The sequence below is a fragment of the Astatotilapia calliptera genome, chromosome 20 (assembly GCF_964374335.1).
Source record: "Astatotilapia calliptera chromosome 20, fAstCal68.1, whole genome shotgun sequence".
Lineage (NCBI taxonomy): Eukaryota > Metazoa > Chordata > Actinopteri > Cichliformes > Cichlidae > Astatotilapia > Astatotilapia calliptera.
Window position 1 is genome coordinate 30,964,948 of NC_137441.1, and position 15,740 is coordinate 30,980,687.

Consider the following 15,740-nt stretch of genomic DNA (forward strand, 5'->3'; position numbering starts at 1 on the left):
GTCGCACTGTTGACATGAGCAAAGACATGAGACAGTTTTCTTTAGTTGGTAATTTTAAAGCAGTTCTTCATGACACAAGTTGCATTATCTTTAACCTGCAAATACTGCATCATTACTTATAGCATGTAAAAGGCGTTACCCGCTATGACCAGACTGAAATGTCAGTAAGAAATCCAAACAGCAACAGGCAGTACTAAATATATCAGGACAGTATTTCTTGTCTTCAAGGCATCATCTTGCTCTAAAGCCACTTGAACTGTAACTTCAATCAGTCCTAGTAGTTTCAGTCCTCGACAGTACAAACGTAATCGTAAAGCAGTTCTATATCCACCCCAAGCCTCAGCCCTGACAAAAACATAGAGGCATTTTTAATTTTCCATAGTGGCTATTGTGCTACAGATATCTAAAACAAAAAACAAAACCTTCACGTGTTTGTAGAAATGAGTTAATATCCCTAAATAAAATACTTGAGAACTGTTAATGGTATATTCATATTCTTAGATCGCTTAAGTCAAATGCATTGGAAAAAATGTATATAAACAAAACAATCAGTATTTACAGATTCACTTGGGATATTTCTTTAAAAAAACCCATCTGTCATGCAGACTGAACATGCAGGGAACATGCACAAATAAGACCAGGAAAAAAAAGGCATTTTGGGATGTTTTCTGTTGGTATTGGCGATGCATGGAAGTATGTTCTGTAACCTTTGGCTGGACAATAATATCCACAACGCACACATTCTAGGAAGTTAATGTACTTATGCAAAGCTTTATCTGCATCTGTGCCACTTTGTAACCCAACCCGCCCTCTGCACAGTTTAATACAGCTGAGTGCAAATATATGTCTAAAACAAATGCAAATTGCAGCACCGTAATGGCAACTCACAGAACAAACATAAAGATTTACATGTTCACATTGCACATATTATTTCTGACATAAAAAGAACATTTTTGTTATTGTAGCTAATACAGCTCTGCAAATGGTGGCTCCCTGCTCTAAGCAAAGACATCATTTAGGTAAATATAAGCACTGAAAATAAAACACGGGTTAAATACAAGAGAGAGGATTTTGATATGTAATTCATCATTACTACTGAACAAGCCCATGCATTCTGCAAATCAGTACCAAAGCTGAGCCTAGGGCACAGCCTTGCAGATGCTATGCTCTCCTATCTAGTTTCCTTCCATATCTCGACATAAATTTATTTGAATAATTATGTGACACGGCGATCCTACTCATTTCATCAGCTGCTTTTCCATTCCAAGAAGCTACTCTATGGCTCTGTGGTCCGAATAATGCAAACACAAACCATATCATGTAGCAAACGTGGAACTCATCTTGGCCGATGATACGGTTTCACTGTTCTAAATATCACATTCAATTTGACAGTCTGTCATTTAGTGGTTAAACCAGAAACGTGAGACTTCAAGAAGCTCAATATAAAGTACGTGCTGTGCCTTTTATCTCCCAACTCTTATAGCACGGCCACACACTCCTGAAGGTCGTGTGTGTGTGACACTTGTGTGGAACTCTGACAGAAAGGGGGGGGACTAGGGGCACAAAAAAATGAATGAGTAAACAGTTGTTACAGTGCTGTGCATCATTTACGTACAGTTGGCTGACCATTACACCGACTCAGGAAGGTGTGTGGGCATCTCTTGGATTCTGCATACACGCACACACATGTTACACATTACACTGCAGCTTCCCTCAGACAGTGTAGTTTAACACAGACACATGAGTTGAAATGTTGTAGTTTGGAGAAACGACTGAATTTAGAAGCCAATCTTGCCGCGTGTCATGGAGTAGCCCAACTTAGCCTCATTGTTAATGAAGGACATTATGCCTAGATATGTTTCAATAAGCAGGGGTCTTTCCAGGATCAGCACACCGTTAGCTCGACCTGGGATCGGGTGCTCCTTATGGGCTCTCTTCACTGCCTGCACGAGCTGGATTTTGAAGTTGTCCAACTTGGGAGGTAGAAGGAAAAAATATGAACCTATTAACAGCCACTTCAAAAGTGCACAATTTATATATTTATTAAAATAGGAGTCGCTGTCTGGAGTTAAGTATCTGAGGTTGCTCTGGAATAAAGAATACATTCAAGATTTTGCAGTAGAATGGGCTTCATTCACTGCATGTAGCAATGCCTGGATGGGAAATTGCCCAAGGCACAGCTGTTGTCTTGCCAGTAAAATATAAACAAACGGCTTTAAAAATATCTATTGATATACCAAGTTGAAAAGTATGAATAACTGTCTTTATCTTGAGGGCTGAATTATGTCTTTAAGGCAAGCAATCAGTCCATTGTTTCCAGTTGAACTGTGACTGTTTGTTGTTTGAAACAACCATTCACCAGCCGTCACCATTGTTTCACAACACAGAAAAAAGCTTACATTTTGAAGCTTTATTTGCTTAGTTTTCATAACGTCAAGTAGCCTATTATCGGAAATAATAAAAATGCATGTTTAGCTTAATTTAATTAAAGTGACTGTACCTGGCACAGAGAGGCCACCTTCTCATCAGCATGGGCCATGGGGTGCTCTGTGAACGTGGTGTAGGGCATCTCTGTTGACCAGGGGTTCCAGCGATTAATGAATGAAGCCTGGGGACGTTTGTCCCATTGGACACGAATCCCATAGCCTTCTCTTCTGTTTGACAATACAACAGTTTTAATAAGATTAGAATATCAAACAGCTGACGACATTGTTGCAGCACAACCACAGAGATGGACCACAACGGTTTACAAAAGACATTTTGTAAGTTTTTACATTTTACTTCCGTGTGCATCAATTTGGAAAAAATTTTTTTGTATGTATTTATTGCTATTTAAACAATTAAAAGACATCATTCTGTTTTGCTAATATTAAAGGTTAATGTTGTAATGTTTACACATTTATTTGTTAATGTGCTCTGGGTAAATACTAATTGGCTGTTGACAAGCTGAAATTCTGACATACTTGTTGAGGGATTTGGGTGGAAACTCAAACTCGCCCACTGAGATGGTGTCCACAGCATTGAGAGAGATCCTGATTACTTGTTGACACAGCAGGTTAATGAAGTCATACTTGCACACCAACAGGGACCTGCAGAGAACGTAAAGACAATGTTGTTGGCTACCTGATATGCCTCATTAAATATTAGTCACTTAAAGATGAGGTATGATTCTGACTCACCTATCAGTTATCAGCACAAGTCTCTCCTTTTCGTTATTCCAGTGATCAATTCTGTAGAAAACAATAGTTCACACAAGAGTTCATTTTTATGCCTCCTGCCTGATAATAAACATGATGACGGGATACTTACTCAGCCAGCAGCCAGACACTAAGCACCTCTCCATCCTCGGACGGCAGTGCCACAGTCCTGATGTCGCTCACCGCCTGCTCAATGGTACCTGGCTGAGATCAGCATCACACAACCGTAAATCATCTGAGCCTCATCCTCCCTGTGATCTGTTACTGTGATTGTCACAACATGCTGCCCTGCACTGACGCCTACGGCTGGGGGTGAGGTACCTTAGAGGTACCTAAGCAGCGTACGATAAGTGCGAGTGGTTCATATAAAAACAAACGGGCTTATCACCGCAAGCTGGAATGGATGCAGCAACTTACTCTGAACACGAAGTAGTCCTTCACTTTCGCTTGCATGGTGGGGTTATGCACATGAAAAGGCGTCAGCGTTTGTAACGGGGGACAGCAGGCCACGGAGGCGGCGTGTCCAAAGCTTCGTCCGGCCTCCGGCGGCGTGAAGGCAACCTCGACCCCATCCTCGGTTTCTGCAGGGTGGAGAACCGCAGCGCCCGGACTCTCCGGCTCCATTGCGTCGTTGAGCTGAAGCATAATGAAACGTACGTGTTTCCCGGAGCTTCCCAACGATGTGCACCCACTGTTAGATCTAAAAATCTTCTCCCGACGATGCAGATTCTCCCATTGCGCACAAATAATGTTGTGATTGTGGGGGTAACGAGGAAGTAGCTCCCTATTGCTTCACTTCCCCCGTTTAATTTCCTTCCTGTTAAAGGGACACGGTGTTTTTGACCCATGTAATTACCAGTAAATATTTTTTTTTAAATAAATTGGCTGGTTCCATTTTTTTCATCATTTTCACTAGCATGATCCGTAAATGATCTAAAGTAATGTTCTAGTTTTTATTGCCTAATTCTATTTACGTTATTATCATGTAATTATTAAATAATTGTACTGCCACTTAGTATTCCTGAAGATGCTGTTCTTGTACGTTTTATATCAAAGTTAAATCCACAGCAACCCGATAGTTATACTACAATAATATTGTAATAAGATTCCTTTGGTTTATAATCTCCTAACCAGGTAAGTCTGGGAATAACAAGGAAAAAAACTTGTTCTTTTAGGTCAAGTCAAGTGCCTGTATTGTCATTTCAACCATGTGCAGTGGTACAGTACACAGTAAAAGACTATGGTGCTATATATAACGGACAATCAACACAGGACTACATAAGGTGCAAGTGCACAAACATTGCAAAAAACAAAACAAAACAATACTGTGAAACACCAGTCAGAACAGAACCATAAAGACACAAGACAGTGCAATACAAAACTGCAACAACGACAGTGGGTTGTGCAAAAGACTGAGCATTGTACAAAAAGTAACTTGATGTATGAAGTGTGTGTGTGTGTATGACATTGTTCAGTCTAAATCATTTGTAGAAGAGTTTTGCTGTAATAATATTTACATTTATAAGCTGTATCAAGAATAGTAAACTTCCTTTATATAAAGGTTTATTGAAAAAGCAGTGCGACAGCAGTATTTAATCAAGCATTAAGCTTAATATTTAATCAAGGAAGTATTAATTAATTTATTTTGTAATCTTGGACATTTTTGATATTTACTCTTTCATGTTCATTTTTGGAAATTTTCTTGGTTGTTATATGCCAAATGCCACCAGTGTTTCAAATATTAGGCATTAAATATCACTGAAAACAAGCGAATCACCTAAATAAGAAATGACGAACGAGGTGTGTTCCTGAGACCCAGCCCGTTTATTATGTCTTCTGTAATGGACAAAAACAGTTAAACTGAAAGACCCCCCCGGTTTTCAGGACGATAAGTTAACGCTCACAATTATTTAATATTGAAATTAACTATAACAGTTCCCTCTAGTGGAAACTCTGGGGAACTGTGAGCTGGAAATGCAGTTTTGCAAAGAGTGTGCTGTTTAAGAGGCAGTTTGCCCACAAATGAAAATTATCTAATAAACCAGCATTTGCTTTAAAAAGAGCCTTTTTGGAAGTCAAATGATAATGCTTTGTAGCTATATTGCAGTGTTAAAAGAAACTTGTCTCCCTGCTTTACCTGTTGCTTGGGTGTACATTAGTCTTAGGGCAGGTTGCAGACTAGTAATGATGATTTGTACTGATTAGAGTTTTTGTTTGTTTGTTTGTTGTTGTTGTTTTTAACCAAAATGTGAAAGAATATTAATCTTGAACTATTTCTTGTTTTGTTTTATGTTGTTTGCTTTTAGAGTTGGGTTTTCTGTTGCAACTGTTTTATGTCATCACAGGCTCAGTCAGCACAGTCCATCCTCTCTAACTTAACTGGAAAGGTCAACATATTTGTAAAACAATAACTTTTTAAATCTCAGTTTGACTTTGACTTGTTTTTCAGAGAGTTGTTGATGTACATGGGGGGCGAAGATCACACGTGGATGTTTAGCTTTCAAGTGGGTGTTTTTGTTTGTCTCCTTGCTCTTTATAATCCAGACTTTGTTCTCATGCTTGGTTTATCGGTTTATTGAGGAAGAACATAATACTCATCTGAACTTGAGGAAGACCATGTTTGGTCTATGACTGTAACTTGTTTTTTTTGTGGAAGGTTGCTTAGTGCTGTCATATACATATACAAATACACCAAAGCATAGCTATTTTGATTTCAATACTTTTTTTTTAATTACATGTGAACAACTAAACACCAATTTGTAATTCTCTACTGTTGGACTTATGAATCTGTTATCTGTTTGTATGCCATAAATGATATGTTTCTGATAAGTGCTGTCAGTTTTATGAGTTTACAAAATGTATTTGATGTTGTCAAATTTGTGTTTTTTAATTTCCCCTTTGAAGCCTTCAGTCAGCCATATTTCAGACTGAGCCATCACTTCATGGTTAGAATAAGTTTGACCTCTTAAACTTTCAGTTAGTACTGATGCTGTTTCTCAATGTCATAGTACTTAATAAGCAATTTTCTGCCAGAATCGTTAGTCAAAGATTTCAAATAGATTAACAGTGGCTGCAAGTTGATTTAGTTAAACCAGTAGATTAGATCTACTTGACTTTCATCACAATGTGTGATTCAATGGAAAAGATACACCTTTATAACAGCAATGTGAACTGTGAACTGTCAGAAGTTTTCTGATGACTCTGCGGTGGTTGGATGCATCAGCAGGGATGATGAGACAGAGTACCGGGCTGTGGTCGACTCCTTTGTCACGTGGTGTGAGCAGAATCATCTGCAGCTCAACGTGACAAAGACCAAGGAACTGATCGTGGACTTCAGGAAGACCAGGAAACACTTGACCCCTGTTTCAATCCAGGGGGTCAGTGTTGACATTGTGGAGGACTATAAATACCTTGGAGTACACATTGACAATAAACTGGACTGGGCTAAAAACACCACAGCACTTTACAGGAAGGGCCAGAGTCGTCTCTATTTTTTGAGGCGACTGAGGTCCTTCAACATCTGCCAGAAAATGCTGAGGATTTTCTATGAGTCTGTGGTGGCCAGTGCGATCCTCTATGCTGTTGCATGCTGGGGGAGCAGGCTGAGGGTCGCAGATGCCAACAGACTTAATAAACTGATCCGTAAGGCCAGCAATGTTGTGGGGATGGAGCTGGACTCCCTCAAGGTGGTGTCGGAGAGGCGGATGCTGTCCAAGATAAAGACAATGTTGGATAACACCTCCCACCCACTCCATGACATGTTGGTCAGTCACAGGAGCACGTTCAGTGAGAGACTGAGATTACCGAAAAGCACCACTGAACGACACAGGAAATCATTCCTGCCTGTGGCCATCTCCCTGTACAACGCATCCACTTAACACACTGTTTGCTGCTACAACTACACATGTTTCTTTTCCAAATATTTATTTATAAGTGACTTATGTATGTATGTATGTATATATATGTATATATTGTACTATTCTTAGTTAGCGTATTGTCTGTCTTGTCTTAATGTTGGTTTAAAATGGAGCACTGTAACAAAAAATAATTTCCCCCAGGGATCAATAAAGTATTCTGATTCTGATTCGGTCTGCTGTAAATAGTTTTTTGGGCCATCCACTTCTTCTTTTGTCGAATTTCCTCACATTTCTTAAATAAACTTTGCACACCATACTGATATAAACCAAGTCTTCAGCTGATAACTTGGGAGTCATCTTGTTGGTGCACAAATACTATTCATTGTCCATCGAACTATGCTATCTTTGGTCAGTTTCATAGATTCAACTAAAGAAATCTGAACCAATTATGTGTTTTTGAGACAGACTCCTTCTATATGAGTGAAAAAGCAGCCTATGTCCAAAGAACAACTTTGAAAGGCTTTCAGAAAACCTGGAGAACTATTGCTCAAGACTATAAAAAGAAAGTCATTTTAAAAAAAACTAAAAGGAAATGAGGGGTAGCTCAAGGCCATAGTAGGTCAGAAGTATTAAGTGTTATCTTCTGCACGTGTTTATAATAAAATAATTCTGCCAATGATTGACCCAAAATTCTTGACAATCAAGACGCTATATAAGGCTGGACCTAAGACAGAAACAACAGTAAACTGGACACTATGAGTTGTAAGATGACAATGCTTTTTCCATTGTTGCTGCTGACCTTCCTGTCAACAGCCAGGCTTGAAACAGAGTCTGACAATGAAATAATTCCACAGTTAACGGAAACTGGATCCCAGGAGAGAGGACAAGCAAAAGCTTCTGATCAACAACACAACTGTGTTACTGACATCAATTCTGTGCTGAGAGAGATGAGTGCCTTGTTGGGTGCACTGAAGGTTGAAGTGAGATACTTGCGAGAAGACAATGAAGGTAAAGTATAATGTGTGGCCTGAGAATCCATTTAATTAAACCACTGGCATGGTGTCTGCAAATATGTCATGCTATTTTTAATTATCTATTTATTTATTTAGAACAAGCAGCTAAGGTGAGAGAACTGGAGTTGCAAAAGACTGAGCTGGACAAGCTGAAGGAACAATATCAAGGTATATATACTCAGCAGTGAAAAATGATGAATAATTAAAGACCATGAGGAAAATGCTCGGTCTGTTTTTTTTTTCTGGACATCATGAAATATGATATATTTAAATATATCTTTCAGTAACTGACACCAAAGTAATGAATATTTACAATGTAACTCAGGTTTTGCTCATTTTTTCTTTTTCTTTTAACCAATTACTCTGATTACAGCACAGTCACAAGAACTGATCTCCATTAAAGCTAAGACAAATACCACAGAAAACCAGGTGGAGGCTCTAAAGAGAGAGAGAGAAGGTTTGTGAATTTAGAAACAAGCTCATTATTGCAACAGTCAATGTAACATCAGTCATTTTAACGTGCTTTTGTCCTCTGTCTCAGTGAAACAAGTGGCTTTCTCAGCCTCTCTGCTAGCTGCGGGGTCGGGAACTGTTGGACCGTTTAACACACACACACCTCTGGTCTTCAGACGTGTCGTCTCAAATATTGGAAATGCATATAATCCACATACAGGTATGCATCTATGAGAAAAAGAAAAATCTGACTTTATGACAAAGTTGAGATCATTGTAGGTGACAACTCTCTATTTGATTTTAACATCCCACAGGATTTTTCATTGCACCAGTGAGAGGAGCTTACCACTTTGAGTTCTACATTGGTGCACATGGTCATGCAGCTCATCCTACTGGAGCTGTGTTGATCAAGAATGGCGAGCATATTTTTATTGCCTATGAACACCAGAATTCCCATTATGGAAGTTCTGCTAATGGTGTCACGTTGTTATTAGAGGTTGGAGATGTTGTGTTTTTGCGCCAGTGGGTTAACTCAAGGATTTTTGACAATGAAAATCACCATAGCACCTTTAGCGGCCATCTGCTTTTTACCATGTGAGCAGAAAACAGTTGTTAGTTTGCTCGTGCACACTCCGCAGCAGTATGAAGATGTTCTCTGTACTGATATTTGTATGAACCCGACTGACAAAAATGCTAAACAAAAATAACATTTGCAACAAGAAAAAAAATCGAAGATGTTTTTCATTTACACGTCTTTACTTGCATTAAAAAAGTACCTCAGCACCTGACTGTTAGTTCCGTGCCAGATTTAATTTGGTGTAGAATTTTCTAAGACAATTGTACATATTATGATTATTTTATTTTTTTGGTTTGTTTTGTAGAAATGTTTTATGTGATGAAGACAATTTTCAATTTACCTTTATATCTATGAAAGAATCAACCTTTGTGTTCTGTTTATCGAGTAAGCTGTACAGCAATCATAATTCTAATAAATATATATGAAATTAAATATTGGCATGTTCTGTTACATTTTATGGACTTTTACTTAACTTGAGAGAGAGAGATAAAAAGAGAGACGGAGAGAAAGAGAGGTAATATCTGAGTTCATATAGGCTTAAAATTTAAGCAGCATTGCTCTTTAGTTGAAGATTTAGGTAGTTTTGAGCCAGCACTATACCAGTGCAGATTACAAAGAGCAAATGGAGTAATAGTAAACACCCCTTAATAAGCTGCCTCAATAGGTTGAAAGTATCAGCGTTGGTATTGAAACTGCCAATGGTAGCACTGTATTTATCAGTTCCAGTGTGCCACAGCATAGTATTTGCTTAGTGTTCTGAAAGGATGTACTTGTGCTTGTGTTTTGAGTGGTCATTGGCCTCCAACATAATCTGTGCTGCTCTCTGTCCCAACTTTAATTTTAATTTTTTTGCATAAATGAGTGTGATCACATCAAGAGGGTAAAATGAACACGGTTAACAAAGATGTGAGAAATATGCCAATAAATAGGTGCTGCTAATAAATACAGGCATTGCAGACCAGCATGATATTTGAAACTGATTTACTGATATCATCGACATAACACACAATGCATCAAATAAATGCATAGCTGTTGTATTTTCAGGCTTTTGTAAACTTCTGGTTACAGTCTCTTTTACACCCTCTCCAACTCTACCTCCATTTATTCAGCAAGAATAGACTCAATAGGCCCTGTGCACAACTGAGCTAAACGAATAGTACATTGTCTTTGCTACAAGCAAAATAAACCTCACATCCTGAATGGCTGGTCAATGCTGGTCAAATTGTCATCAGTAAAGAGGTAACTGATGCTGGACTAAGCAGAGTTGCAAAAAAAAAAAAAAAAAAGACACGCTGAACAGGCTAATCAGAGTAAAGATTTTGGATGGGCAAAAGAATGCTGAAAAAAAAATTCGAGAGAGATAAATCTAAGTTTGAGTTCTTTTGATCCCAAGGAACATTTGTGGGAAGTATTGACAAAGATATGCTATGCTATATTTATGCTATCTTTATATCTGTAAATATATATATATAAAATTAAATTGATTGAGGGATTGAAGAGGTATTGAGAAATGAAGGGGACCACTATATTTGGCAATGCCATGCAATGTCTTGTCAACACTTAGAAGTACAGAATTATTGAAATCTTCTTGAAGAACACTGGCTTTATATATAAAAAGAAAAACAACAGCAAAAACAACAAAAAATATGCTACATATCCCAAATACAGTAAGAGTCATTAATCACTCCTGTATCTAAGTCACAGTGGCCTTTTTGTAACCGTACCTATATACTGTTTTTAACCACAAAACCACTGGAAAACACTACACACATACACCCAAGAGTCAGAGTCTAAACCCAACCAAATTATTGATTATCACATTTCTAGATGAAAGATTTTTTTGTTAAATGTTTATAGGCCCGTGAGTCTTTGGCACTGGCACTGCAGAATAGTTCTGTCTGTAGTAAAATCCATCATCTATTTTCTTGCCCACTTATAGAGTTCAAATGTGGGTTTGTTGGAGCCTGTCCCTGCTGTTATTTGGCAAAAGGTGGAGTACACCCAGGACTGAGCCCGAGTCTACCACATGGCCAACACAGAAAGACAGACCACCATTCACAATCCCATCTATAGTTGATTCAAAATAATTTATTTTCATTTGATGAATGAAAAATGTGTTGTTATTAAAAAACTGGGATTTTTTTTATACTTACAACATTTTGAGTGTAGTGTAAATACGACAAGTCCAAAGTAACAGTGCTAGCTCCTGGGAATGTTTCTGATGAAACATCCATGGTAATGATTGACCAGACAGTCACCGACATTAAAGACACTATATAAGGCTGGAGTTAAGAAAAAACACTGAACTGCACAAACTCCATGAGATCCAACATGACAGTGTTTTTTCCATTGTTGCTGCTAATCTGCACTCTCTCTACAGTTCAACTTGAAATAAACTCTGACAGCAAAATTATTCCACTTTTAAATCAGGGAATGGAAACAGCACAAACCTCTGACCCTGAGCAAACATGTAAACCTGACATCAATTCTGTTCTGAGAGAGATGAGTGCCTTGTTGGCTGAACTGAAAGCAGAGATTAGACACTTACAGAAAGAGAATGAAGGTACAGTAGTATGTAATGGCACAAGAAACCACTGCTTTAATTCACTGAATTATGTCTTACTTTTAATTTTTTTCTGTTTTTTTAGCACAGGCAGCTAAGGTCAGAGAACTGGAGTTACAAAAGACGGAGTTGGACAAGCTGAAAGAACAGCACGAAGGTTAGTTTTGGGTGAATAGTTTATTTTTATTGGGGTTTCTCTGTGTCTGGTTGCTGTGTTAGATTTTACTCCCTATAAGCAACAAATTGGAACATTGTCAGAAGACTCGTGTTTCAAAGGAAACATTTACTGTACCTGAAAATTCAAAAAATTAAGGAACTTATGAATCTGTTATCTGTTTGTATGCCATAAATGATATGTTTCTGATAAGTGCTGTCAGTTTTATGAGTTTACAAAATGTATTTGATGTTGTCAAATTTGTGTTTTTTAATTTCCCCTTTGAAGCCTTCAGTCAGCCATATTTCAGACTGAGCCATCACTTCATGGTTAGAATAAGTTTGACCTCTTAAACTTTCAGTTAGTACTGATGCTGTTTCTCAATGTCATAGTACTTAATAAGCAATTTTCTGCCAGAATCGTTAGTCAAAGATTTCAAATAGATTAACAGTGGCTGCAAGTTGATTTAGTTAAACCAGTAGATTAGATCTACTTGACTTTCATCACAATGTGTGATTCAATGGAAAAGATACACCTTTATAACAGCAATGTGAACTGTCGGTCTGCTGTAGATAGTTTTTTGGGCCATCCACTTCTTCTTTTGTCGAATTTCCTCACATTTCTTAAATAAACTTTGCACACCATACTGATATAAACCAAGTCTTCAGCTGATAACTTGGGAGTCATCTTGTTGGTGCACAAATACTATTCATTGTCCATCGAACTATGCTATCTTTGGTCAGTTTCATAGATTCAACTAAAGAAATCTGAACTGAGTGTGACACGCAGCAACTGAATCAAAGGCCTAGAAGAACATCTCAAGGAAAGACAGCATTTGGTGATGTCTGTGGGTTCTTGACTTCATGAAGTGATTGTACTTAAAATTATGTTAATTTGTCAAATTGTAATACCAAAGTAGTTATTTCAATACTTTTATTAAACACATTGAATGAAAGCTGCAGGTCTGCATTTCACTCACATCTTGATTCTTTAATTTAAAATCCATTGTGGTGTGTGCAGAGACAGAATTACACAAAAAACAACCAAAAACAACCCAAACCTAACAGTAGTATATTACAGCAATTAAACTAATGGGAAAAGTGCTTCCAACTACTGAGCTGAACCATATATCATCTCTTTTATTTATTCTTCTTCTTTTTATCACTCTCTTTGTCAGCACAAGCAGCTAAGGTGAAAGAATTGGAGTTGCTAAGGGCAGAAATGGATAAGCTGAAGCAAGAGAGCCAAGGTATATACGTCTGTGCTCACAAGTTTGCATACACTCATCACAGACATGAATGTCGTAATGAAGTTTGAGCTCTTAATCATTTCTTTAAACTTCTTAAAGTTTTTCCAGGGTGAAATGATGGTGTCTCATACATCTTTAATTTCTTTAAATAACAAGAATTGGATGCACAAGTAACTGTAACCCACACAGGGGTCATAATTTATACATGCATGCTAAAATATACACATACAGCCACACTAGTATTTAGTTAATTGTCTCCTAGCAAATCCCACTTCAACCAGGTACATTGTGTTGCACTGAGAAATAGTTAGCTCAAAAGCTTAGCAACAAGTGATTTTATTAAAAATGTTCATAGTCAAACAGTATCTTTTTAAAAAATGTAATTATTCATTTAATTCCAGCACAAGGAGGAGAGCTAATCACCATTAAAAGTAGGGCAAACATCACAGAAAACCAGGTGGAGGTCCTGAAGAGAGAAGCAGAAGGTTTGTTGAACAGGAAACAATCTCATTATTGAAACAGTTACTGGAACATAAGTCACTTTAACACGTGTGTTTCTCTCTCTCTCAGTCAAACGTGTGGCTTTCTCAGCCTCTCTGTTAGGCACAGGCTCACAAAATATTGGACCATTTAACACATACATGCCTCTGGTCTTCAAATATGTTGTTTCCAATATTGGAAATGCCTATAATTCACACACAGGTACTCAAATACATACATTTTTAGAATTAATTTGATTTGATGACAATGTTTACTCCATTTAAATTTTAAAAAATGTCCCACAGGTTCCTTCACTGCACCAGTAAGAGGAGCGTACCACTTTGAATTTTATGTATATGGACATCATTCACATCCTTCAGGGGCTGTGTTGGTCAAGAATGGAGAGCACGTCTTTATTCCATACGAACATTCGAGCAGTCCTCATTCAGTCAGTTCTTCTAATGGTGTCACATTGCTACTAGAGGTAGGAGATGTGGTGTTTTTGCGACTGTGGAATGGCGCTTGGATTTTTGACAATGAAAATCGGCACAGCACGTTCAGTGGACATCTGCTTTTCCCCATGTGAGAAGAAAAACAGCCTAAGATATCTGTGCAAGCACACTCTACCAGTGTATTAGTTACTCTGCATTTTTTCTAGATATGAAGCTGACTGAGCAGCCACAAGTATGAATATGTAAACTATCATCATGTTTTCTTACTTTGTTTAGCCTTTTATTTAATTGTTGGCAAATTTTGTTTTTTAAAAAGAGAGATTGGGTTAAATGTTTTCTTTTGCTTTTGCTTCTTCTTCTACTTTTTTAAAAAAGTTGAATAGTATCAGACCCACTTAAACACAAATTACGCACATGTAAATACCTTGTGATTTATAAAACCATGTTAATATAGCACGATCTATTTCCTTAGAAAGCAAAGACAGAAAGAAAGCTAGACATTACTGTAACTGTAACTGTTTTAATCCTTTGCTTGTCAATTTACAGTCAATTAAACAAATAGCTAACTTTATTTTTTCATCTTCATGAAAAACTCCTGCAATGTCCCACAGAGTTTACACTTTTGGCTTACACCTGGATTTCTTACATCAACACTTGGCTGCCATTAAGTATGGCTTCTGTTTTACACCTGCACTACTACAACTCAGCACAGACTTCATCCAACACATACATTCCCACCATTTGATTGGAAATATGGAAAAGCTATAACTAATGCGTCACAAACACATATTATTGCCAACTTGTTTGCAGTTTAACTTTCTCCCAAATGAAAGAGTCTATTCCAACTAACTTACAACATTAATAACAATGCAGCACCTGCTTATTTAAAGTTTTTATGCAACTGACTTTGATACCGACTGCTTTTAAATCCATAGTCTGGCTCTATTTTCTATTTCACAGCTCTTAACCTCATATTTTTCACTTGGACCTCAAATCACAGAACACATTTCTCCTGAATGTACCATTCACCTCTAATCCCGCTGGACTTATATTTAAACTGAGTTAATGGCTCAATTAAAACACATCCTAACCTAAATGTAGAATTGTTTATGTACTAAATTTCAAAGAATAAATCAATAGCGTATAAGAAGGATTTGGGGTACAAAAAACAACAACAACCCAAAACTTAATATAATCCTCAATGTAAAGCCCACAGCAGCAAAATAATATTTAACAAAATATGAACATTATGATTTTTTTTGTTTAATTTTTCCTCCACACTTTGCTGGGTGATGAGTTCACTGCATTTTTCTTCAAAAGGTGATAAGTTATTGAGTGTGAACCTTTGGGCAATGTTTCCTCCTGACTACATTTTCATGTAGATCGTGTTTGTTTACTGGCACGACTGTGTCAATCAAATCTTTCTTTCTACCCAGTAGTTTTGCACGTTTAACTACATCTAAATCTAAAATGGTTTCTAGATTTTTGTTTGACCTCAACAACTACAAAAGAAACTGCCATTTCTTAAACACAATTTAATCAGTAGAAACTGCAATTTGGGAAGAATTACAATAATTTTTATTTTTAGTTTTTTTAAAGTTAATCTCCACCATGTGCCCAATTGGCTGGACATCCAACACTTAATTCAACTTTTTTATTTCCATGAGTTAAAGGTGAGAAGGTTATATTTATGACAAAAAACAATTTCTATAGCGATATAATAATTAAATTCAATATTTTTCACA

General features: G+C 37.3%; 2 protein-coding genes across 4 annotated transcripts; one reads left to right on the forward strand and one right to left on the reverse strand.

Moving 5' to 3' along the window:
- Positions 1-744: 744 nt before the first annotated feature.
- tprg1l (tumor protein p63 regulated 1-like) lies at positions 745-4,012 on the reverse strand. The gene is made up of 6 exons (XM_026153681.2): positions 3,615-4,012; positions 3,310-3,401; positions 3,180-3,230; positions 2,964-3,089; positions 2,501-2,654; positions 745-1,973 (listed from the first exon to the last, which is right to left on the reverse strand). Exons 1-6 carry the CDS (start codon positions 3,840-3,842, stop codon positions 1,779-1,781), a joined length of 846 nt encoding a protein of 281 aa, XP_026009466.1. The 5' UTR covers positions 3,843-4,012; the 3' UTR covers positions 745-1,778.
- Positions 4,013-7,786: 3,774 nt separating this feature from the next.
- LOC113014013 (uncharacterized) lies at positions 7,787-14,566 on the forward strand. Of its 3 annotated transcripts, none has more exons than XM_080295674.1 (6): positions 7,795-8,062; positions 8,164-8,235; positions 12,992-13,063; positions 13,465-13,548; positions 13,634-13,765; positions 13,849-14,566. In XM_080295674.1, the coding sequence occupies exons 1-6, from the start codon at positions 7,810-7,812 to the stop codon at positions 14,127-14,129; spliced, it is 894 nt and encodes a 297-aa protein (XP_080151800.1). In that variant the 5' UTR covers positions 7,795-7,809; the 3' UTR covers positions 14,130-14,566. The 3 variants fall into 3 exon arrangements, with proteins under 3 accessions (XP_026011093.2, XP_080151800.1, XP_026011092.2); XM_026155307.2 differs by lacking the exons at positions 7,795-8,062; positions 8,164-8,235 and adding exons at positions 11,338-11,660; positions 11,746-11,817; XM_026155308.2 differs by lacking the exons at positions 12,992-13,063; positions 13,465-13,548; positions 13,634-13,765; positions 13,849-14,566 and adding exons at positions 8,441-8,524; positions 8,609-8,740; positions 8,835-9,267 and having other exon boundaries at positions 7,787-8,062.
- Positions 14,567-15,740: the final 1,174 nt, after the last annotated feature.